At 35.3% G+C, this 26,418-nt stretch overlaps 4 protein-coding genes across 14 annotated transcripts in view; 2 read left to right on the plus strand and 2 right to left on the minus strand.

Annotated features, from left to right (window-relative positions):
- LOC105217823 (cadherin-87A) overlaps positions 1–1,667 on the plus strand; it is a 266,466-nt gene extending 264,799 nt beyond the window's left edge. For all 9 annotated transcript variants that reach the window (XM_054225538.1, XM_054225546.1, XM_054225543.1 and 6 more), the window contains one exon: positions 187–1,667. In XM_054225538.1, the coding sequence (XP_054081513.1) occupies positions 187–261 (75 nt within the window). In that variant the 3' untranslated portion in view covers positions 262–1,667. The remainder of the gene's footprint in view (positions 1–186) is intronic.
- An 856-nt stretch (positions 1,668–2,523) lies between these two features.
- LOC105217827 (RNA helicase aquarius) lies at positions 2,524–24,918 on the plus strand. Its single transcript, XM_011193052.3, has 11 exons — positions 2,524–2,751; positions 2,813–3,293; positions 3,370–3,488; positions 3,562–3,789; positions 20,487–21,312; positions 21,369–21,577; positions 21,638–22,098; positions 22,331–23,374; positions 23,428–23,599; positions 23,878–24,246; positions 24,311–24,918. The coding sequence occupies exons 1-11, from the start codon at positions 2,650–2,652 to the stop codon at positions 24,827–24,829; spliced, it is 4,530 nt and encodes a 1,509-aa protein (XP_011191354.2). The 5' UTR covers positions 2,524–2,649; the 3' UTR covers positions 24,830–24,918.
- Positions 5,730–15,668, minus strand: LOC105217826 (probable G-protein coupled receptor Mth-like 5). Of its 3 annotated transcripts, none has more exons than XM_054228667.1 (8): positions 15,456–15,668; positions 13,708–14,532; positions 7,448–7,572; positions 7,113–7,280; positions 6,761–6,945; positions 6,570–6,685; positions 6,116–6,500; positions 5,730–6,040 (listed from the first exon to the last, which is right to left on the minus strand). In XM_054228667.1, exons 2-8 carry the CDS (start codon positions 14,375–14,377, stop codon positions 5,782–5,784), a joined length of 1,908 nt encoding a protein of 635 aa, XP_054084642.1. In that variant the 5' UTR covers positions 14,378–14,532; positions 15,456–15,668; the 3' UTR covers positions 5,730–5,781. The 3 variants fall into 3 exon arrangements, with proteins under 3 accessions (XP_054084642.1, XP_011191352.2, XP_054084646.1); XM_011193050.3 differs by having other exon boundaries at positions 13,708–14,563; XM_054228671.1 differs by lacking the exons at positions 13,708–14,532; positions 15,456–15,668 and adding an exon at positions 8,707–9,673.
- On the minus strand, positions 24,899–26,120 carry LOC105217825 (putative inner dynein arm light chain, axonemal). Its single transcript, XM_011193049.3, has 4 exons — positions 25,838–26,120; positions 25,654–25,776; positions 25,436–25,568; positions 24,899–25,373 (listed from the first exon to the last, which is right to left on the minus strand). The coding sequence occupies exons 1-4, from the start codon at positions 25,946–25,948 to the stop codon at positions 24,994–24,996; spliced, it is 747 nt and encodes a 248-aa protein (XP_011191351.1). The 5' UTR covers positions 25,949–26,120; the 3' UTR covers positions 24,899–24,993.
- Positions 26,121–26,418: the final 298 nt, after the last annotated feature.

Consider the following 26,418-nt stretch of genomic DNA (forward strand, 5'->3'; position numbering starts at 1 on the left):
ACCATATTTGTGGATATGGATTTTGAAATATTTATTTATTTTATTTATTTATATTATTACATTACCGATCGCACTTAGTAGTTCCTTATTTATTATATTTTACATACAATATTTATTAACTTTCTTCTCATCGTGTTCTCCCTTTCTGTTTCACTTTCTAATCAACGTAATTCCATATACTTACAGATGTACGAATTCACCGGTTCCACCTTCCAAGCGCCTATCCGTGAGGGAGACGATGCTGTGGCCGAGCTCATTTAGAATTCAACCCATGCCATGTGTAGAACAACTGTGTATATGTAGATCGTGTAAACGCTGGCATTTACAATTAAAATAATTACTTTTAATTTATTTTGTAAATTACAAATCGGCACACAATTTTACTACCGAACAACTTGACGCGTTTTTGGGCAAGATTAAATGCAAGTTCAAGTAGCACTAAAATAATTATATTTAGTAAGCAGAGCTTCTAACTGACAGAAACAAAAAACAATAATAAAAAACACAGGTGTTGGTAACGGGTATGTCAAGTGTGTAGTGGTAGTTATGTGCAAAAGTTCGCAAATAAATGATAATTAAATTAGTAGTTATTTACACATATATTAATAAATAAAGTATATTTTAATTTTAAAACAAGTAGATAACAAGTACATATTATCTATATGTCTGTATGTATGTCTGTAAGTAACATAAGAAATACTCAAGTCAGCGCGGTTGATAAAAAAATACATAATTGGCTATATATTGAGCAAACACTCGAATATGCTAAACGAACAAATTATATAAATAATGAATAAAAATAATAATAATTATTACTATAAAGCTACAAAAATAAATATAAATGAGACAATAAGCGAAAGGTAGATATTGCAACGAAGGAACTAAACTAAACAATTGCAATTAATATACACAGTTTTTTTTATTTTTATCTTAATTTGTTAGTTTACATTAAATATTGAAATATATTGAATATTTTATTGACTTGTGTTTTTTATAATATTTTTATTAATAAACAAATTTGGAATTCAAGAAATTGATAATACATATACTTCTTATACATATATGAATGTAATGTAGCGCTTTAATTAGTTAGATTAATTTGTTTTAGTTAAAAAAATAATTATCTAAGTAAATAATTAATGCTATATATAACACTATATACGTACACCATGTAAAAAAAATATAAACAACTAAAATATAAAAACACACAAATATTAAAAGAATTATCTCAAATTTATTTATCAAATTACTACTTATATAGTTACAACACACCCTACATTCGACACAAGCTTGGTAAAAAGTTTAAATGTTTGCTTTTGCTAAAATCCGCAGATTGCGAGGTTATGTATGATTTGTTGTATATATAAATATATGTATATACAATAAATATTATATAAATATTTATTTTTTCATTGCTATGCATATATACATATATTTCAACAATCTGAACGTTATTTTAAACAAGAATTCATTTTTGTTTATTAATTTAAGCATAATTTTAATTTAAATACGCGCCGTTCTTGCTCAATGTAACTTCTCTTTAAGAGTACTGTCATACACACAACAAGAAAAATATATTCATGCATATGCATTCTATACTTAGTATATATAGGCTTTAGTATACTAACATACAAATAGTATTTGTATTAAAAATACTTATACATGTATACAAGAAATAAATATACGACTATGTATGTATGTATGTAATTTAAAGACTTAAGAAAATCATGAAATATTAAACTTGCATGAAATTATTAAATGTAAATTACCACTTTGTATAAGTTGCTGCAATAAAAATGAAAATAAATCATATGTATTTATTTAAACAAGGTTCGATCAAAGTCTTTTGTTGAAGTAATGTATATATATTTATGGGGTTTAATATGTACGGATAAAATCATAGTGAAAACAGTATTTATTTTACAATTTATTTTTCAATCATTAAGTGTTTTCACAGTCATTTTACAGCTAAACCCAAGAATATCTCTATTTTTTTAGTCAGCGAACTATGGACTTGTTTCTTAAACTCAATATCTTTACCGGAATATTATTATAAATATTTATTTCTTTTAATTTAAAAGTAATACGCACTTTGCGCCATTTACATAGATTTCCATCAGTGTGCTTTACAGGATTAAAGAGTGAAATTAATTGATATTTTTATATTATTATATTACTAAATATTTCGTAACCGAAGCAGAAAACATTAGTAATTTCCTTTCTTTGGAAAATATTTCAAATATTTATTAACAGCTTACAGAAATGTATTGATAGTTATCGATACATATATTGACAGTAGCATATGGCAAAACTGTAAAACTTTACATTTTTATGAACAACACAAGCTCTAGCGCTTCACTGATGGTTCATTTTCATGCTTTATTAATAAAAATAGATAAATGAGGTATGTAAACATACTTATATTCATATTTTACCAAAAACAATTTAATTGTCCAACTAAAAGAACTTATAAATCCATCAAATGCAACCCTGCAGTATCGTTAGCATTTGACAACTACAATCTATTACAATTCCGGTTGTAAACAGCCGGCTGTCAACATCAACACAAGTTTTTCTCCTGTAGCTAAAATATTTTGTATGTTTTCTAATTATTGTTTAATTGTCTACCAAAAGTAATAACATTTTAAAATGAAGCAAAAACGTAAGCATTCCGATACAGTGGACACAAATAGCAAACAAAATCCGCATACCGTTATCGTGTCGCAAATCAGCGCAGATATCATATGGCAGGTAAGTTGGTGCAACAAAGCAATCTCATCAAACGTTTACAAATGTTTTGCGCCTTTTGCAGCTTGCTTCACAATATTGGTCGCCCGAGACACCAGCAGACGAACTCCTGCCTTACAATGCTAACATTATCGATGATATATATAGTCGTGAGATTTTGGATCATAAATCAGCAACGCGTCGTATTATGATGCTGGAATTTAGTCAATATTTGGAGAAATATTTGTGGCCTAATTATAAACGTGAAACAGCCACGCATGCTCATCTAATGTCCATTGTAGCTATGGTCAATGAGAAGTTTCGTGAACGCGTAGAAGTTTGGCCGCTATTCGAAGCTGAAGCGGAAGAGTTTCCAGCTTTCTTTAGACACGTGCTGGAAACATGCTTACCCGCAGAAAATAGTAGAGGCAGACACGCAACAATGCGTGAGAAAACTGCGTTACTTGTGTTTCTCAATCACTGTTTCAATAGTATGGAAATTGAACTATGTCGCGAGCAGGCAAAACGTTTAGTTTCGCTCTCAATGTGGAGTTGTCTACAGCCAAGTGAGTTCCTTTTTACTGTTTTTAGACGACATGCGTTTTTTTCGTGTTATATATATATTCCTGTATTTCTTTACAGAGCGCTTGGAACAAGAACTGCGTGAAGTGCCCGAATGGCGCAAATTTTGGCGTCGTCTGCAGAAGAAAGAAAAGGGCAATGCAAAACCCGAAATTGAATGGGAAAGACATTTTTTGCAGGCAGGTTATAATCATATTTGCTGCGTATATCACTTGTATTAAATCATAATGTATAACTAAAATCAATTTACAGAATTTAATCATACAATTTTTAAGCATATTGGAAACCATACCATTGGAAGGTGATGTTCAACCCAATGTAGTTGTGTATTGTGAACGTTTTTTGGAATTCATTATCGACTTGGAAGCATTGCTGCCTACTCGTCGCTTTTTCAATACAGTTTTGGATGACACACACCTGTTGGTGCGCGCGCAAATCTGTAACTTAGTGCAACGCGAAGAAGGCAAACTATTCGGTCAGGTGAGTCACACATGTATTTCTATTTAGCCACAGTCCTCAGTATAGGGTGTATAAAAAATTTACTTCCCACCGTAATATGGAAATTTTCTGATATTCAAGTGATGGAAGGACACTCTGATAATTGGAGTATTTGAAGTTTTTGTACTCTTGTTCACTTAACGGTTGTTTGTAAGTTATGCTACTAAACGAGTTAGATATAGGCTTAAATATATCAAAATTATCAGGATGAAGAGACGAGTAGAAATACAGATGTCTATCTGTCCGTTCAACGGATAACTTGAGTAAAAATCTTGACGAAACTTGAGCGAAATCGGACCATTGCCACGCCCACAAAATGACGAAAACCGAAAACCTATAAAGTGTCATAACCAAGCTATATATATATATATATATATATATATATTTGGCGTAGGAACCGCTTTAAGCGATTATAGCCGAATCCACCAGAGCGCGCCACACATTCCTCCTTTTTGCTTTTTGGCGCCAACTGGAAACACCAAGTGAAGCCAGGTCACTTTGCACTTGGTCTTTCCACCGGAGTGGAGGTCGTCCTCTTCCGCGGCTTCCTCCAGCGGGTACTGCATCGAATACTTTCAGAGCTGGAGTGTTTTCTTCCATCCGTACAACATGACCTAGCCAGCGTAGCCGCTGTCTTTTTATTCGCTGAACTATGTCAATGTCGTCGTATAAATCGTACAGATCATCGTTCCATCGTCTGCGGTATTCGCCGTTGCCAATGTTTAGAGGACCATAAATCTTCCGCAAAACCTTTCTCTCGAAAACCCCAAGAGTCGTCTCATCGGATATTGTCATCGTCCACGCTTCAGCGCCATACATCAGGACGGGAATAATGAGCGACTTATAGAGTTTGATTTTGGTTCGTCGAGAGAGGACTTTACTTTTCAATTGCCTACTCAGTCCAAAGTAGCACCTGTTGGCAAGAGTGATTCTGCGTTGGATTTCAAGGCTGAACCAAGCCATAAATAAAGCTATAAAAATGTGGTATAAATGATCGCACAAGGAAGGGGCATATCTGAATGTCGTTTTTTGGAAAAGTCACCGTGGTCCCGACCCTAAATAAGTTGTTTGCGACCCTAAATAAGTTTTTGCGAATCCAACCAATAAGCCATGTAAATCAAACTTTATGCAGTCGTTTTTCTTACGTACCCCATTACACATCGTAAAAATCGGATAATAACTTATGGGTCAAAAACCATATCTCAAAAAAACTACTCGACCGATTTCAATGATAATCGATAAGTAATACTTTCTTAATATCCAATTTTCAATTCCAACGGAGTTTTGTGTACTATTTAGAATTGAAAAACAGTTATGTTCTCCTTACATGAAAGAACATGTTTCTTAAAATTCGAATAGCTAGTATATTAGTTGCTTGTTTATAGTTTTCGAAAAAATGGTTTACTTTTGACTACTAAAAAAATGTACGGTTAAAACAATACTTTAATCTACTTTTTGTTTAGTTAATCCTTCTATTCAAAATGTTTAGGCAGTCAACTAGTTATTTAATTTTATTAAAATTACTTAAAATAATTTTGTTTAAAGTCTTCACAAATAGTCATAACTTATAAACTTTAATTTCGATAAATATTAGTAATTTCAATGCTTAAGTACACTTCTTAGGCGTTCAATGCGTTACTTGCATGTAGTTTCGAACTTTGAATATAGCGTACAATGTGATACAGTTATAAAAATATTAAAATTAATGAGAGTTATTATTGGTATAGTGTTGTACAATTGTATTGATTCGCTTGATCTTACAACTAAGTCATTGCTCAGACTCCAGAGTTTTAACAGCAAACACCATTTCACACAATTTCAAGGCATCCAACCGCATGAATCCATTTACACCGTTGTGTGTCGGTACACAGTCACTGGCACGATTGGTATGCCATCGGGGAATATACACGTTGACTGTTGTGTCAACGTCGTTGGTTGCATCGGTTTGTGCGCGTTCTTAACGCGCGCCTCATCTCAGTAATCATTACAATTCATATAATGCATTTCATCGCCCCAATCATTGGCCGATGGCGGCTCATTGTAGCAGCACGACTTTTTCAACAGGAATGTAACATGCTTCTGACGCAATACACATATGTATAGTAGCAGCGGCGCCTGCACGGCATTGACTAGTATATGCGCATACAATAGGCCATCGTACGGCAGCAGTGAGAGCACAAAGAACAGCCACGCAATCGACATGATTAGCAGCATCCAAGAGAACATGATGAAGCTGCAAAGAAAATATTAGCATTTAGTGTGATATATACATAAGTGTGTGTGTCAAGAGTGCATTCCTTTCACTTACTTTGCGCGCAGCTTGTGCTGTATGCGTCCATAGACATTTCTGCGATTGATCAACTTCAATGTGGTCACATAGAAGAAGATATTGATTAATATTAAGCATGCGATGGGTGCAAAAAATATCCAAATGCCCAGCCAACCGATCGTCTGTTGATCGCCAATAAGATTTTGCTCCTTATAGGAATCAGCGTCGAGAAAGAAGTGCGCAAATACCGCCAAGGCGGCCATCAGCGCTGTAAGGCCCCAAGCATATGCGGAATAATAACAGTATTTGCGGCCATCGGTGACACGCAGGAACACATTGCGCGAACGGAATGTCTTCCAAATGTAATAACCGAAGCTATTCAGCCAGAAGAAAGCGCCCAGCAAGCTGATGTACAGTATTATGTCTGCAAATAATTTCAAATAAATTGTAAAAGTGTGTTAAAAATTGCGAAGATTTCTGCTTTTGTATTTACCCGCCACAATGAAGCTGACATGATTCGTGAATTCCGTGAAGATGCGCACAAAATCCGCTGCCTGCACTGTCATCAAGCACACCGCTATGGTGGTTATAATATTGCCCACTAGATCACTGTTTGTGTAGTGTGAGAAAATTTTGAAAAATGAAGGTGATCTAGTTTTGCTTGCTTATTTATTTCTTACTTACCGCAATGTGGGCAGTATGAAGTAGATAATCGATATGAGCAGTAAAAGTATCAAGGATATGCCATGTAAAATGGGATTTATTACTTTACGCAGCAAAAATGTGGTATCGGACCATTTAATTTCTCTTTTTGCTAAGCAAATATTCGCATAGAGCACTTGTTTGTGCTGACCAGATGTAGAGATAGCCTAAAATTGAAAATAATCAAATTATGAGTTTTCGATATTTTTAATATTTTTTTAAACACAGTTTTATATTTTTTTTCCACTTTTATATATATTTTTTCTTCCAATTTTATATATTTTTTTTCATTAAAATCCCATATTTAAAAAAAAAAAAAATTTATTCGACGTACCTTATCTATGCAATATTGTCCCGCCGCGTAATCGTGAAAGAGTGACTTGCGTTCATCATCTAAATCTGCATCGTAGTCGGTATGCTCATATAGCTCATCTTCCTCTTCATTTGAATTGGTGTAATGGCGCAATTTGCCATCGTCCAAGAGTACCAGCTGATCAGCGCTCTGCAGAAATGAAATAAAGGCAAAGTAAATATATATGTATGTGTACGTATGTAGTCATTGCATCGCTATAACTTTACACTGCACACTCAATTACTTAAGTATTCAGTTTCACAGCAATGAATAGCCACTACAGTGCTACATAAATGAACTGTTAGGTGTATACTTACACCTTGATAATGATATATGGGCCATGACTGCATTGTGCCACAAGCCGGTATGCCAATAACAAACTTGAATTTCACCGGCACATTGTGCGCACCTTGATAGTTGGTGAACATTGGTTGGAAGTATTCTGCAAGTGTAGAAGAATAAAGTGGTACATATGTGAAGACTTGTGTGTGCTTATGTGTGCATAAATGTCTGTTTAGTTTTTTTTTTTCTTACAAAATATTTGGAGTTGTTCAAACAGCTTTTTAGTGAGAATTAAAACAAAAAAATGAAAAAGGTCATTAACAATTAAATTCGCATATATCGTGTCTGTTTTGCTTGCCAAATTGTTTTGTTGCCTCGCAGCTAGCATTTATTCAACCAAAATGGCAATAATTACACAGATATCCACAGCTATAGCAAATGCCGATCATTGTAAATGTATTTATAAACAGTGGCAGGAAAAATGTTGGCAGAAGATTTACTATTTGTTGCATTTTTGTAATTATACAGTGGGTAGAACAAATTAACGGACATTTTTTTATTATTTAAAGGCTATATAAAAATAGAATGAATTGATCACAAGAAATTGGTGTCATCTCATCAGCTGATTGCTTGCATATTTATTATAAGCAGTTAGAGGCGAATGTTTAAAATTTATAATTATAATTTTTAGTGATTTTTTATAGTTTACAAAGCTTTCAGTTTCCAGTGAAAATCGAAAGATTTTTGGAAAAATTATTTAGAATACAATTTTATCTCTTCAAATCATATTTCTCATTTAGTTGGGTCTTCAAAGATATTATTTATTTTTTTATTATTTTTTAATTATTTATTGTTTTTTTTTTTATTAATTATTATTAGTATTTTTTTGGTATTTATTATTTAATATTTTTTAATTATTTATAATTTTTGTATTATTTATTACTTTTTAATTAATTATTATTTTTTCTCCTAGTCTCATCATTTTTAATACAAACATAAATATTCTTTAGTAGTTATCTTTCCACTAACACGGTATCCGTTCCTCTAACTTGCTTGCCAAAAGAGGAAGCAAACAATTACCGTATACAATATTGGAAATGAGCACAATAAACGGTGCAATGTGCATTCTCATGCAATGATCTATACACGCATGTAAAAAATTATAGGCAGGACCAGCATGTGGCCAAATAAGCTAGCTGTCTACTGCATTTCATCAATTAAATTTATATTCTTATTCCTGTTGTTTTTTTTTTGTTGCATTTACAGTGAATTGCAATTGAAGCCTAAAACGTACTGCCTGTTGAGTTGATTGATGGTTGCTGTTGTTGTTGTTTTTCTATTTTATTGTACAATTACACTGGCTACTCCTTAGTTGGTGGGCATCAGACACAACTTTTCAAGTTATGCCATTTTTTCATAGTTTTTTTTTACAACACTTGTTGTTGTTTATTCGGAATATTATTAGCAACACGAGAATCGCTATGCCAACACAAAGAAAAGCGCTTATGAAATGATACATCTGCCGATCACTGACCACTGTCTGGCAAACACATACTACTTGGCTTGTCTTAGCTCGTTTATGTGTTGGTGCATGCACCTCTGTTGTATTGGTGAAGACGTCTGCATTTTCTTTGTTTATCCGCGCAGATCGTTCGATCAGCTTCAAGGCAATTAATGTCTTTGTGTTTTTTTTTTGCTCTCTGAGAGAAATTGCAATTGCTTTTTGCAGTGCAGTTAGTATATTGCGTGCAAAACAGTTATCTGTTAGAATATAGAGGTTTTGATATGTAATTCGTAAGTTCGTTTAATGATTACGAGGAGTATACAATATTTGAGCTTTCACCAAAAACAACTTGTGAATTCAATCTTTAAAAGCTAACGTGCTTCCACTGTAGTTCAATAGTTTATACTTTCTCTATTGAGAAGCTTTCGCCAGAATTAAGTTTATAAGCTTTCACTATAGACAACTTGTGAGTCATTCTAACGAGCTTTCACCATGGTTCAACAACTTATAATTTTACTATTGAAAAGCTTCCATCAGAATATAAATATAGACAACTTGTAAGTTCATTATTAAAAAGCTTTCACAAAAGGAGGAAAAAAAGCTTGTGGGCTTTCATTATATGTAAAACCATGCTGATAATTATTAAACATTTTATATTTGTCAATAGCATAAAGTAAAAACTCGTAATATTTTTTATTGAAAAAGTTAGGTGAGTTGGAATTTAAAACACCTAAATACGTATCAAATGCAATTACAACTTTTTAGTGGGGACATTTTTTTATTTAAAATTTTTCGATTTTTTTAGTTCTGAGCCGCTCAAACGTACACCCTTATATAAATAATTCTGCTTATTTTTTTATCTTTGCATTTTATTTCGTGGTACTGTGTTTTGCTAATATGAATATGCAAATTCCTCAGCCTCAATACACAATGACTAATACTTGGTTTTGTTAGTGTGAATTCATAAACAATTAGATTAAAATGCAAAAAACCACTTGGTGACCACAGCTGCTGTGGTTTATGATAACTGAAATATAAAATACAGATATATGTCGTATGAGTGAGTTTATTGTTTCCTTTGAATTGTCATTAGTACAAAATAATTTATTTTTTATCATCATTGTTTATACAAATATTTTTTTAGTGAGGGATGTTTTATATTATTTTATAATAATATTGTTTTTATTAGTTTTGCAAACTGTTTTCGTTAATTAATTAATTTCTGTTTCATACGATTTTAATAGCTCAGGCTTTACTGTAATCACTCATTATATTTATTTTAAATAAGTGCAGTGCACTTACCTTTGCATTATTATATTATATAATATCTTTATCAAAGTGTTTTTATATTGAAAAATAAACAATAAAAACATAAGATAACAAAGTATTTAGTTTGCATTAGCATTGTTAGCATTGATAAATTATCGAAAAACGTCAACAACAGTTTATAAGACATTTTTTAATGAATTAGCATTTTTTTCTTTTTTGCAATTGTAATATGTATAGGATCAGATTTAAATTTTATTATTTTACATTTTTGGTTTTTTATTTAATACTTTTATTTTATTTTTTTATTTTATTTTATTTGTTTTTTTTTTTTTTTTGAAATAAAGACTGATTATATTTGAAAGCATTGATGATACTTAAAAAGACATATTTTTAATTAAAATTAATAAAAAACCGTTTAAGGTAGTTCTTTTGAAACTATCTTTCTTTTCACTCAAACAAAAATTGAGTGAGTAAAAGACTCAGTTAAGATTTAGAGTTATGCTTCACAAAAGAGAAATTAGCACTGATTCATGCATACATAAGTCATTAAATCAAACAAACCGTGTCAGATTGAATTAGATTATCACCTTATTATTTTATATGTCTTGTGCTTTAGGGTGGTGCTTAAAAAAAAACTATATATTATATTTTCTAAACCTCAAGCACTTTATAACGTTTTTAGACAGTTAGCTAATTGATCAATTAACCGGCCTCTGCTCGATTAAAACGCTTATTAAGATCGATTTACCATACAAAATAAAATCTACATTTATTCTTAATTGAACTTTAATCGACTTGAAAATCAAATGCAACCCTGCGACAAAGAGGTACGATATACGTTCTTTGTCTGCGATTGGCTGAATTTTTTGATTAAAAAAAAGGTACGATAGATGTCGCTGCTAAAAATAGCAATCAGCTGATGCAACTTACCAACTTTTTATGAAAAGCAAAAACAAAAATTTATAACAGCTGATCGGTTATCGATTAGCCGGCAGTATAAAAGACAAAAAAGGGTTTCTCAATAAAAATTTTAATTGAACAATTAATTTCGCTGGCACTTTTTAAATACGACCCTAATATACCACTTAATACATACTTGCTTATGCTGAAATATGCAAAACTATTTAGAACTCTCTACTAAAACGCTTTGCTGCGCTCTGTTTACCTCATAAATTTTTGTGTGTTTTGTACTATAAATTTATTTAAGTCGAATAAATTGCACTTGCCACCCGTTAACATACATTATTCTTCCGCCATCCGCAGCGCATAGCGGTGAAGCACGTTTTATTGCCATCAACCAAACCAATTTTTTTTTTTGTATGGTAATTTGTTGTTGTTGCATATATTACTAAGAAATAAGGTTGGAAAATAAGTGTGAAAAGGCATTTTCTGCAACATAAAAGCGTACTATTCGAAGGTATACCATAAAATTAATGACAGGATTCAGGCAGTGTGGCGACATGGTGATTCCTAACCACCTACACATACATACATGCATATGTTTATGTGTATTTGTGTGGTTCCCAGAAATTGTCCTCAAGGGAAATCTATTGTTGTCGTACTAGTTAGCGTCGTATGCAATGCATTCATCTCCGCTTCACCGGCGCCGGAACTTTTGGTTGTAACCACTTGCAATGCAAAATTTAGTCATCTTCTCCGCTGTGTAGGGACAAGCTTTAGCTTGTAGTTTAATTTTTTAGGTAAATAGAGTATTTTGCTAAAAGACGACTTTAAAGTTCAATACAAAAGTATGTTATGTTTTCTAAAGCTTTTGTTGTGGTAACACCCTTCCTTCTAGAGATATTTTGCGAGTGTGTGGCACAAGTTGGTGAGAATTGGTGTACACTGAAGTCAGTTCATCACGAGAACTTTTTAACCAAATGTTCTCCAGACACATGTTATTATGGGTTATCTACGATACAAGATTTCTAGAGATTATCAAGTCTGAGTTATTTCTGCAGCTTTCTCCAAAAATAACGGTTTTAATGAGGTTTAGGTTTAAAAACGTAGTTTTCTAGAATAGTTAATTTCCGTATTACACTGTAGTTAACTTGGTGTTACCATTATCCAAATTCCGGATTTTATTTTGGTTTTTTACTTCCGAGTAATCATTTATGGTTTTCTTGTAATAATAAGTTTGGAAATTTGATAGCGCTCATATAGTATTGAAGGTTTGAGTTGAACAAGTAAAAGAACATGTTTGTGGACGCCCACACAAGCGTAGGCCGAGTGCAGAGAAATCAAATATTTGCGCCGTTTAATTGAATAAATTAAAGCATATTGATTCTCGATATGTCTCACAAATAAAGTATATGTACAAGGGGATGTATATACATACATACATATATGTATATCACACGTATGAATTTATTCTTTAATCTTATTACCAAGTAAATTATAAATTTTTTATGGCACCACGTACAAGGTCAAAGGTCATGAGTTACTTAGATATATGTAAAAAATCAGGGAGTGTTTAACATTTGAATTAACTTCAATCAATTTAAGTGGAGTAAAGTGCATCTTAAACTTCTTTAGATTAAAGTAATCACGAACCCAAGTATCTTGTCACTATTCAGATGGTATCCAAATGAAACATAATATTTTTTCTGTTCTATTCTATTAAAAATAATATCTCTGGAACTCGATTCCCCGAAATACAACTTCGATAATTGTAGAATCTTGGTATTTCTTTAATATTGTTGCCTCGATAACTTTTAATTATAACTTCCGATATATGGTGATTCATTGCGCTGGTTACAGAACTAACTCTGTCATGGACACTTTCTCGAAGATACGGTCAATCTAGATAAGAGTGCTATTGAGGGATATACATATACATATATACTATATATTAATTGCTGTTACTTCTGAAATTATCATAGGGCTATAGAAAGTTAAAGGTGTATCTTTCACTTTGTGTCCCGATTTTCTAAGCTCTTCAGCATTATCCTGATCTGGATATCAAGTAGCTATAGCATCACATGCTGAAGATTATTTTGAGAACAGGTTGGGTGATCGGTGGTTAAAATAATAGTTTTTAGTATGTTTTTAGGGTGAAACGTGAAATGGAAAATGTTGGCAAATTGGTGAGGGGGGCATTATATGAGTTTAATACTGTTGGTAACACTTAAAACATAAAAAAAATAAGAATTATATACAAATTATTATTATATGGTGAGACTTTTAGGATTTTCTGATATACAAATTCAATAATGTTCAGAGACTTGAAAAATGTGTTGGCTCTACTTTAAATCAGCCTTAACATTTATTGCGCGAGCATATATAATACATGAGTGTAATCCCTAATCCAACTGGTATTGCACAATTTCTAACGACATCATCACGTGCTACACAACCAAGGGTTCTTATGCAAATCTCAACCGGTTTTAAGGATGTCATGCAACCCCTACGATTTCATTGACTTTTTGCTGCATTTGACGCGGTTTAATTCATACCACCATATAATTTCTTGCGTGTTTAAATATTTTTAAACAAAAAAACTGAAATTTTTTCTTGCCTTACCACTCTCATTGACCTGCGAGCAAATACCGTCCACATGAATTTCGAATTTTTCACAACATTTATACACGAAAACCCGATCGGCATCATCCGTCTCCGCAGCATTGTCCTTAACGATCGCGGTCGTGTGTCGCCGTTGCAATGGGCGTGGCGCTGCAGGCGCGAAAGCTATACTTTCATTGCTGCCAACACCGCCAGCAGCACAATTGCACACAACGCAGACTAGAAGTAGGAGTGCGGCATGCGACAGATGCCGGTTAAATGCAAATAACGGTGGAAGATTGTAATTGTTGCGGTGGTTTATTTTATTGCTTTTACTAAGCTGATTATTATGCTTATGATTATTATTATTATTGTTGTTTTTATTATTGCTATTTTGTTGATTATTATCACTGCAACAGCTGATGATGGATTGCGGCATGTGACTGTTGAATTGCTGCCGGCAGCTGCTTTCATGACGCGCATTGTTTGCGGCTTTGAAATGCATATCTGTGGTTGGGTTTGTTTCGGGGTTTGTGAAGGGTGGTGTTTTTGTTGTAGTTGTTGTTGTTTTTGTGGTTGTTGCTTTTGCTTTTGTTTTTGTTGCTGTCGTTCGCGTCACCAATTTGAACATATTTTTATGTTCTTTATTTGCTTTTGTTGTTGCTTTTGTTATCATCTGCATCAACGTCATCGACTTAATCACTGATCGCGCTTACAACAACCACCAGCGCAATGCGTTCCACTGATATTTGTTTCTTCTCAATAAATATATAGCTATGTATGTACATGTATTTGTTTGTAATAAGATCTCTTCTGGCGCTCTTTCTTTCTCATCGGCAACACAAACTGTCAGTTACGAAATATTCAAAAGGAAATGCTAAAAAAGTAATTATTATTTGTTGTTTTTGCTCTTATGTCTTGTTGTTTGCTAATTTTTTTATTCATAACTATAATTATGTACGTGAGATTTATTTGAAAAAATTTTAATGATCTCGCTTCGTTGTGCTGGAGCGTGTACTTAAGTTCGCGTCATAAGCGTTTATTCGTTTTCGCCGTATGTGTGTGAGCACCGATTCACCTTGCTACGTCATCGACAAAAGCCGGTTTGTTATTATATATTACTATAGTAAGCGTGCAGGCCTTTTTTGGTAGTATCTATGTGTGTATGTATTTATGTTTGTATGTACTTCTAGTATATTATATACAAATTAAACACGGCAGGCAATTTAGTGTCGCCACCAATTTATTTTTTGGGTTCTAACTTTTTACACGCTACTGTGTATATGTGTGCCTTTTTCGGTATTTTTTTATTTGCACGGTACACTGTTTAAAATATTTTAAATTTATTTATTTTTTAAATTTTTGTTTTTTTTTTTTTAATTTTATTTTCCATTAAAAAAATATTATTTATTTTTAAAATTTTTTCCACTTTAATCTCACTTTTCCTCCAAAATGTATTTTTTTAAATGCCACAATACCATTAAAATATCCGAAATTGGCGCAGTTTTTCTGCAGACTCAGCTACTTTTTTTACTGCATTTGTTATTTCACTAATCTATACCAATATATGTATATGTATTTATATACACATTTGCAATTATTTATTTATATTTCGTAAAAATGGCAAATTTTCACATATAAAATTCCTATAAAGTCATCCGCGCTGACAACACAAAATATCTTCTAACCGACGCTCAACAATTTGCATATATATATATAACACACTCGTTTTCCGGCATATATTTACACATGCATTCATATATACATACTTCTGTCTGTATGTATGCACCTAAAAAATAGTGCTGAATAAAAAAAAAGAGTAAAAAACGTTCGTTGCTTTTAAACAAATATATATAGTAGAAAAGAAGAAACGGCAGCACGTTCACCAACTTGTACCGGGTCTAACTCTCTCCAGGAGCAACAACAGTCGACTGACTGCCGTTTGGCTTTGGTGAGCGAGTTTCAAGCATTGACTGCTTCACTTCACTAACTGCTAGCTTGCTGCTGAGTAATACGGTAAGTGGCTGAGGTAAGTAACTTGCCTTGCTTGACGCCGCTGTTTGCTTGTGTTGCCAGCAGTTCTGTGCTGTGCTGTCGGTTGCGTGCTCAGCGCCTCACAAGCAAACACACAGGCATTCCATTTCGATAGCAACGGTGTCAGTGTGGGTAGATTACTCATTGTTGCACTCTGAGTTGTGTGGTGTGTTGCGACTTCGTTGTGTTGGTATTGTGTTTGTAGAATTGCAACACTAGTTTGAGTGTGCTCACTCCTGACTTCGTTCTGTTGTTTAAGCGCAGCTCAGAGTCATACATAGGCACTGCAGAATTACATACATACATGTATTGGTACGGACACTAATACTTATAAACAATAGCATACCCTGTAGAAATGTTCTACTTATAATCCTAGTATCTCAAATAGATGATTTTATTAACAATATGCTGTCATTTTTGTAAAATAAATTCTAGTAGAGTTCTAACAGTCTCATATGTTGTCACGCCTATCAAAGATATTTCTGCCCAAATGAGCATGTTAAATCCAGAAAGGTTCTGTCAAAAATTTAGTTTAGAGAAACTGAAGATAGTTTTGGAAATAAAATAATATGAAAAAAAACTTAATCATTAAAGGTAAAAAAATAACTTAATTTATTACAAATTCAAACAATTGATTTTTTAATAACAAAAATAATAAAATGTTGTAAATAAAAAAAATTTTTCAATCCTAAGGGTTCAAAAGAAAGTCATCTATCACTTCCGCGTTTTTCCTTAATTCTAGAATTTAATTTTTCGAAATTACAGAAACGTACTTTCAGAAAGCATCAATTGACCACCCCTAGTTGAAGTTTGCCGTTGTTTATAAAGGAAAACAGTTGTAATGATTCTAAGCGCTCTAAAACCAAACAATTACGGAACTATTACATTTCCTAATATAGTTTGAGTAGTTTTGCATTCCTCGATACTTAGAAAAAACAACAAATCTAATAATAACTTTAGTTCCTTAGCTGTTATTCGAAATGCATAAAGTATCTTGAGGGGGTCATCCCATGTAACGGCCTGTTTTTGTAGGAATTTTTTTTCTATATCCAGTAAATAGATACAGCTTTAAGTTTATTATCATTTATTAACATATATTTCGACAGTATAAATGTAAATTTGAACCTAAAAATATTATGTCGAATATGAGTTAAAGCGTTCTGAATACGCCCACCTCGAAAAGTGGACTATTCAGGCAGATTGGCTTATCTGAAGCAAAGAAAAATAGTGGCATTTCAATCTGTTAGTTTAAATGCACGAAATGGAATGTTATCAAATAAATGTACTCGAAATTCCCCTCCACCCTCTTTGGTAGACATATGAATAGTTCATTCCATGCATTTACATGTGCTGAGCATCCTAAAAATTCATTTGGTCAAGCCGTTTTTGAGATATGATGGAGGAAAGTTTGAAAAAACACAGATTTGAAAAAAATGCGTTCAAAGTTTCCAGCTGCAAACTCAGCGCTCCGAACAAATCCTTTCTCTAACAGATGTACCTTTAAAACGATTTGGAATTAATTTTTTAAAATAAATTGAATATATTTCTTAAATGAAGTAAAAATTTCGCATATCTTGCACTTATATTATGCTATTTTTCCTACAGGGATTGTACATATACCTATACAAATATACATGAGAGTATTTTCATGCAGGTTCAGTTTTTCGAAATGCTTTTGTATTTAATTAACTCACTTGCCTGTGTATTTATTTGTTCGCTTGCTCGCTGGTCACTGATTGGAAACGGAAACCGGCAATAGTGTCACAGACAACAGCTCGTGCCGCAGATGACTGCACACACACACTTCCCAAAGCACACACCAATACTCTTTTCGATAGCCGCTTGCAACCAAGCGCAGCTGAAATTTTGTCTTCTTGCAACGCTGGCACAATCCCTATTCATCTTCAGTGCGCGCTCCTCAACTGACTTACTGAACTGTAATCTTCGTTGTCGAAGTTGTTTACCCAATTCAATCAGTGAATATGAAAACCAAAAATAATGTTTTTACAACTTACTTTTGTTACTTTATTTCATTTGATTTGGTATCAACAATACCGTGAGATTTGAATGTAGGGTTTGTCAATTGGGACCGATCAGGTTTTTATAGTATTATATCGTTATTAAATATTTCATTCACAGTTTTGTGAAATGCTTATGGGGTGACAATTCTGACTGACTTAAAATGTAAATTCGTTTTCTATATGTTGGTATGACTGCAGTGCCGAGTATATACTATAGAGTATACTCATTCCCCATCGTTGATGAAGGGAGTTTTCTGAGATCTTCCACGAGCCTCATCATCATCCTCGTCCTTGTCTTGTGTGTCATTGCAACAGTTCGCCCATATTAAGGAACCCTTTGCGACTTATGGGAGTAATTTTCTCGAAAGAAAAAATAAGAAATTAAATTTACACCACCGTCGATTGCTTCCAACATTTAAAGTCTTAACTTTTCTTATCGCATTTATTTGTAAGGCAAAATATTTGGAATTTCCACTGTAAAAATGTTGAATGAAAAAAATATCCTTGTCATGCTTGTTATCGCACGCCAACTTCAAAGTTTACAACACTGTCTTCAACGTCGTCGCTACGACTATCAGCGCCGCTGTTGTGGGTTACGTTGTCAAGGAGCTGTGTGCTGCCCTATATTTGAAGCGCCAGGCAGCAATCGACTTCCGTGTTTTTGTTGCGCGTCGTGGCATGTTCGTCTTCTTGACTTGACCGCACGCCCGAACGACAGTTCGTCCTTCCGTCAGAATTTGGAAAGAATGCAGCACATATTCGATTTTCTCAAACTCACACATTTCGCTGAAAGGATATTTATTAGGGCACGTGGTCCTGCTTAGTAAGAGTATTTGTGTGGAACACACACGTGCCGGCGTCTATTATGATTGCATTAAGTGTGTGACTTGATTTTGAACGTTTAACTACATTCACATGCTTTTTTACCTCCATAAACAACAGCGACTTCCATTAGCAGCCGACTCATGAAACGTCGAGACGCAACGCCAAAACGTTATGTGACTTGTTCTGTGGTTGGCTGATCGATTGTTTGCTGCTTGGTTTTACTGGTGAGATGTTGAGATATCGAATTGCGTTGGCTTTTGAAGTTATGTGGTGTATGTAATGTGAGGGTGGTCCAAATAGTCGCAAAGGAATATTTTAGGTTAAGTGTTTTTGAACCTTTTCTACTCAAATAGACATTCTTGAATATTTGGTATTGTGATTTTAGTTTTGAAGAGACCTTATTTTAAGGTATTTAGAACGGTGATACCATGATAGTTACCGAAGATACTTATCCATCTTATTGACATCCTTAGTCAATAGTCTATTGGGTTCTACGGTTTTTAAACTTCAGTCATGATAGGGCTCTTCCAACATTCTCGTTCCCGCGTGTTATTACCTCAATATCCTTACCTTTTCCGTAACCTTACCGAGGTACCTTTTTTTACTTTATTTTCTTCTTTTTATAATACGTTCTTATAATTATTATCTCCCTATTTACCATCAATCTTCAACACCCACTGTATGACATAATATGTTTTCAATGCTTAAATCCAAGTTCATCTTTCCCTTTTTACAGTAATTCATCTCTCTCACTTGCACTCTGTCAGTGTTATACTTCCTCCTGTCTACTAACTAGCCTAGGTTAGGTTAAATTGTATGGCTGTTCCTCAGTTCCACATAGACTATGAAAGACAGTCTTTTGTGAAGCCAGGATCAACCCCTTGATTATGTGGTTTATTCGTAAAAGTGAGAAATAGTTATCTTGATCTAGCAAAGGCGTAACATTCTAACTAGCCTTAGTTCGTTCTTTTAAAAATCTTATTGAACCGCCCTCTTATTGTGTGTTTCTTTGCGTGCCAACATTTTGTTAGACTAATATATTTATGTATATAAAAATATGAGTTACAACAACAAATTATTGCGTGCGCCGATGTCACGAGTTCGCATTCCTGCCTGCCGTAATAGCAGGTGTGTTGTTATTTCTTTATTTTTGTATATATTAGAGCAATTAGACAATTTTGCAATGCAATTCACATAGGAAATCATTATTGTGTATATGAAATTATTATATCAATAATACATTAAACTGTAATTTTTGTTGTACGACTACAAAAAAGTACAAAAAACATCTTCTCAGATTACTCTGAGATTACTCTCAGAAATCTCTTCTCAATATCTCTACATAATTACGATCTATAGATTGATAGAGTTCAAAAACTAGTACTAGTACAAGCTGTCTTTTCCGATTTATGGGTCCTAATTTAATGTAAACCAATAAAGAATAATCTGCTTACAAAAATATCCCTGATAGGAGTTAGAATACTTAGTTGTGAGCCAAGACTTCGCACGGCTTGATTATCCCAACTCGAACTGGTTGAGGAATATGTTCCACTGGGAGTACGAGTTTAGCCTCTAATCACGGTAATACAGTGATCCCCGCTTAAGTTAAGTTTGATAAGTACCTCCCGCTTAAGTTTCTCAAAAGTCTTGCATGTTGAGAAGGGGCACTTAAACGGGGATTACTGTATATATAGTAGGAGGTAGCTCTATAACCGTCGCATTCGTTTTCAGATCAGTCAACAATATAACTAAATAAGTTCCACTAGATACAGCTCCTCTCCTCAGATTCCCGGAATAAGCAACTTGAGTCACTCCCATGCCATTTAGTGTTTGAGTTTTGTGAGCCTTTAGTTGGACGACTTTTTAAAAATTCAAGTATACCTTACTCTATAACTAGCATATGTTCCTTCTTCTTTATAGCTTCTCGACATGTTGAAGTTCTATACACGCTTCGAGATCAGTGACGTTACCGGCGATTCGCTAACCGATCACCAGATGACACAGCTGCATTACAAGAAAATCACTTCACTGCAGCGGGCTGCATTTGCCAAATTTCCCGATTTGCGACTGTTCGCTTTGTCCAACGTCGCGAATGTAGACACACGCGATGCGCTACAACGACATTTCGGTGCGCTGGATGCCAAAGCGCTGAAAGAGATTGCATCGTTTCTGAATTTAGTGCCCGATGCACTAGAGCCGCCCTTCCAATGGCATCGACTCGACGATGAATTCCTTAAGGAGCTGTTGATAACACGCCACGAGCGTCGCTGTTCGCAGCTGGAGGCGCTCAATGAGATGCCACTCTATCCCACCGAAGATATTATATGGGATGAAAATGTTGTGCCCTCCGAATACTTCTCGGGTGATGGTTGTTTGGCTTTGCCGAAGTTGAATTTACAATTTCTCACTTTACACGATTATTTGTTGCGCAACTTTAATCTGTTTCGCTTGGAATCCACCTATGAGATACGCCAAGATATTGAGGATGCTGTAAGTCGTATGTTGCCGTGGCAATCAGAGGATGGTGGCGTCGTATTCGGCGGTTGGGCGCGCATGGCGCTGCCGATAGCCACATTCGCTGTCGTTGAAGTAACGAAGCCGCACATCGGCGAACGTAAACCGTCACGCGTGCGCGCCGATGTCTCGGTGACATTGTCCGTGCGCAAAGAGATCAAAGATGAGTGGGAGAATCTACGTAAACATGATGTATGTTTCTTAATAACGGTCAAACCGACTAGGCCTTACGGTGAGTATTGTGTAGAGTTCTTTCTTATTTTTACTAAACAATAATTATTCATAAAGGCACCAAGTACAATCCACGCGATCCTTTCATACCACAAGTCGGGCTCGTGCATGTGCGTGGTTGTGAGGTAGAGGGCATGTTGGATGCCAATGGACGTGTGATAGAAGATGGACCCGAACCACGTCCACAATTGCCGGGCGAGCAGCGCACCTATCGCGTTTGGTTGGACTCGAATCAATACCGTTTGGACATGGACAATTTGCAAGATGTGCGTAAACAATATTCTTTCATTTTAGTTGCTTATTTTATGCCAGAATATGTTTTTCAGGGTTCGGATGATGTCTACGAGAGTTTTAATATTATAATGCGTCGCAAACCAAAAGAGAACAACTTCAAAGCTGTGCTGGAGACCATACGTCATTTAATGAACACAGAATGCGTGGTGCCGCCATGGTTGCACGACTTACTGCTCGGCTATGGTGATCCGGGTGCGGCGCATTACTCGCATATGCCGAATCAAGAACGCAGTTTAGATTTCAATGACACTTTCTTGAATTTTGAACATTTACAAAATAGCTTTCCCGGCTATGAGATTAAATGTGAAGCGCCGGAAGAACAACGCGTGGCGCCATTCCGTTTGATATTTGAAGATGTGCCCGAAGAGAAGAACGGTGACGATGATGCTGAGGAGGAGGATGCAAATATGAAGCCTGCACTGGAAAAAGCCATTGTGGTACAACCTTATGTCTACGAAAGTCGTGGACCATACGTGGCAAATAAGCCGAAGCAGTAAGTACATACATACATATAAAGATCTTGCAAATTAAGTAAGGTTAAGTTCGAGTTGAATCAGTACTCTCGCAAGTTTCAGCGGATTCATATCATGTCATATCATATCATAAGTGGACTTTACAAGACACTTGCCATTCTTATTTTAGACAGAAACTTCAGACATAGCTTAACTATATTTAATGTTGCATACTTTTAGGCTAAATCACTAATTATGACTACAACCTTTCAGAAATTCGGTACGTTTTACCCCCACACAACTGGAGGCCATACGCGCTGGCATGCAACCTGGTCTAACGCTGGTGGTAGGTCCACCAGGTACAGGCAAAACCGATGTAGCGGTACAAATCATATCCAATCTCTATCATAATCATCCCAATCAACGCACTTTAATCGTGACACACTCCAATCAAGCGCTCAATCAACTCTTTGAAAAAATTATGGCTTTAGACATTGACGAACGGCATTTACTACGTCTCGGTCATGGCGAAGAGGCGCTGGAGACGGAGAAAGATTTCAGTCGTTATGGACGCGTCAACTACGTGTTGACACAGCGCCTGGAACTACTTAAGAAAGTACAAAAGTTACAAGAATCGCTTAATGTGCTCGGTGACAATGCGTACACCTGCGAGACAGCCGGCTATTTCTATCTCTACAATGTAGTGGCGCGTTGGGAAAAGTTCCTCACACAAGCCACCGCCGTTTCGGTTGCTACTGAGCAGGAGACATGGCGTGCGGTCTTCGAAAAGGAATTCCCTTTCACGCGCTTCTTTGCCGATGCGCCACAACCGCTCTTCAAAGGCGACACATACGATGAATATATGGAAATTGCTAAATCCTGTTTCCGTTATATAACGCATATTTTCACAGAGCTAGAAGAATTCCGTGCATTCGAGTTGTTGCGCACCGGTTTAGATCGCTCCAAGTATTTGCTTGTCAAAGAAGCAAAAATTATAGCCATGACTTGTACACATGCGGCGTTGAAACGTAAAGAACTGGTTAATCTCGGCTTTCGTTATGACAACATACTGATGGAGGAGGCAGCGCAAATTTTGGAAATCGAAACATTCATTCCGTTGCTGCTACAAGATCCGCTCGACGGTTACAATCGCTTGAAACGTTGGATTATGATCGGTGATCATCATCAATTGCCGCCGGTCATCAAAAATATGGCATTCCAAAAGTACTCGAATATGGAGCAGAGCTTATTTACGCGCTTGGTGCGTTTGGGAGTGCCCACAGTCGATTTGGATGGACAGGGACGTGCCAGGTCGAGGTATATGTAATATTTTTTTTAATTTCTTTTATTTATTTTCAACTATTATTTAGCATATGCTCTTTGTATAAGTGGCGCTACAAGAAACTTGACGATCTTTCGCATATTTTGGAACGCACCGAATATCGCAATGCGAATGCCGGCTTTGTACACGACTATCAGCTGATCAACGTGGATGATTTCAAAGGCGTTGGCGAAACAGAACCAAATCCGTTCTTCTATCAAGTAAGTAGTTGTTACATAGTTGTAAATAACTATAAATATACCCCAAACATCTATGTCATCCATTATCTTCTGTCAGTTTCAACTTATTAAACTTACACTTACATACAACTTCTTTCTACTTTGGTCCTAACCTAACTGTTTATCGTTATAAGTCCAAGCTTAGTCGCAAGTCGCATTTTACCTTACCTCAGTTCCCACTCATTATATCAAAGCTAACTACATTCCACTTCGCTAAAAATTCGTTCCACTCTTTGCATAACCCAACTTTTAATTGACAGAATCTCGCCGAGGCTGAGTACGTAGTAGCCGTTTATATGTACATGCGTCTGTTAGGCTACCCCGCCGAGAAGATCTCCATATTGACCACCTACAATGGACAAAAGCATTTGATACGCGATGTAATCAATGTGCGTTGCGGCAATAATCCACTCATCGGTTGGCCATACAAAGTCACCACTGTGGATAAGTATCAGGGTCAACAGAATGACTACATACTAATTTCGTTGGTGCGCACAAAAGCGGTGGGTCATTTACGCGATGTGCGTCGTTTGGTTGTGGCTATGAGTCGTGCACGACTCGGTCTGTATATATTCGGACGTATGTCATTGTTTAAAAACTGTTTTGAGTTGCAACAAACATTTAAATTGGTAAGTCAATTGAAATTTCTAAATAAAATTTAGTTAAAAATCTATATTTTTACTTTCAACACAGCTCACACAACGTCCACAGCGTCTCCAATTGCTTCCAGAAGAAACTTATCCTGCACAGCGTTTAACCAATGAAAATGTCGGTGAACAAAACATTCGTGAAGTAAATAATATGTCACAAATGGCGGAGTATGTATACGATATGTATATGAAACGCATGGAGGAGATAAAGGATAAGCCGCCGGCACAAGGTGACTTGCAAATGTACGCAAACATACCGCAAGAGAGTGAAGAAGACGTGTCTGAGGCGCCGGAAACTTTGGAAGCAACAGAGCACTTAAATCCAATCGCAGAAAGTGAGGAGCCACCAACAAAACGTCCAACGAAGGAAACAAAGAAGCCAGCTAAAGCTGTTGCTAAATTCACACCCACACCGATTGTCAATGAAATCAACGAGGATGTAACAGAGCTGGAGCAGAACGTGCAAGCTGATGCAACAGCGACAGAAGTCTCGAAGGATACAGCAGAATGTGCGACGCCAAATGAGCCTGCTGCAGTTGAGGCACCAACGACTGCTGAGTAGTATGTTTATTCACTAAAATACAATTAAAGTATGAAATGTCAACAAAATAACAGAGTAAACACCATTAAATATAGAAATATAAACATTTTATTAAAAAAAAAATGATGTATGAATGTATATAAATTGCACAAAAGTCCTTGCCAGCTTGCGCGTGTATAAATTATTCATTTCTTGGGCGCTGTAATGCCTTCCAGTTGCGCCTTGAGTTGCGTATTGGTCTTCTTGAGGAATGCAACCTCTTCTGCATATTTCTTCTCTTCGGATGCGCGCAACTCAGCATTACGTCGCTCCGCTTGCTCCTGTTTAAGTTTCATATCGTTTATAATATCTTCAAGCGTTTCCTTTTCAATTTCCAAAGTTTTAACACGATCACGCAACATTTCCTTCTCTTCATGCGCCTGCAATGCCTTGCGCATACCAAATGCCACTGAACTGCAGTATAGCGTTTCATATGCTTCCATAGACATGGTGATTTCGTCGCGTATACGTAGCAGCAGTAAACCACGCTCGGAACAGTTGATGGTGACCTGTCGTATTATCTCATCTTAAAACAGATATTTCGGAATTAGTATTTTTTAATATGTCTATCTATATTTGTTTTCATACCAAAACATTGTGTATATAATTCTCTACGTATGGGACATATGCCAGTCTCACGAGCCTGCGTTTGTTGTAGACGTGTGTCAAGCATCTCTTGCAGATTGATCACATCCTGTCGTGTAGCGGGCGTGCTGGAGACCTTTTGGAAGAAGAATAAATTTATGCACGTATGGATTAAGCATTTTTAAATACTTTTGCTGTTTGGTTTTCACTTCCGTACTTACCGTTTGCTGCCACAATTGTCCATCCTCTTCCCAACAGCGCGGTGGTAATATAGAATTCAAGATTTCTTCGGTTTCACGTTTTGTATCAAGCAAAGCGCCGGCAGTTAGTGGTCGCTTCAGCTCCTAAGTATGCCCATTAAATATAATTTATGCTTGCGCAAAGTATCTCACATGCTAAACTTACAATATCTGTTGGTACACCCTTTTTGTCAGGATGTTTTACCACCAAAACTGGATTATTGTAGCGGACCAGCGTTTGGTATTGATCGACAGTTGTTATATCCACATCGTCCATGGTTTGACGTCTGTGATTTTATTACAGCTGCTATGATAATATTTATGTAAACGTATAAAAATAAAAAAGTCAACAATTTCTTAATAGTTTATAAATTTTTCTATTTTTTTCGATTGTCTGCCTTCCCAACGGGTGACTGTTATAATTATTGTTGTTATTTTGCTTATAGCAACCGGAAATGGAAGAGTCAAGTAATTTAAAAACTCTTTAACCTAATTATTGTTGTTATGTGCTATGCTATGCAGGGGTGGTTTCAATCGTACATTCCATTGCATAGAAATAACGACGCCACCCTGTGTTGTAGTATCGTAGGCATACATATACTTATGTATGTATTAAACCAAATAATGACAAAAACAAAGTTATTTATTAGTTACTTAAATTTTATTTCATTTGTTTTTGTTAGTTGAAATTTTTGTCATAATTTGTATTAATTCGAAAAATTTTCGTGCAAAAAAAGCGTACAAAAA

Source organism: Zeugodacus cucurbitae, chromosome 2 (assembly GCF_028554725.1).
Source record: "Zeugodacus cucurbitae isolate PBARC_wt_2022May chromosome 2, idZeuCucr1.2, whole genome shotgun sequence".
Classification (NCBI taxonomy): Eukaryota; Metazoa; Arthropoda; class Insecta; order Diptera; family Tephritidae; genus Zeugodacus; species Zeugodacus cucurbitae.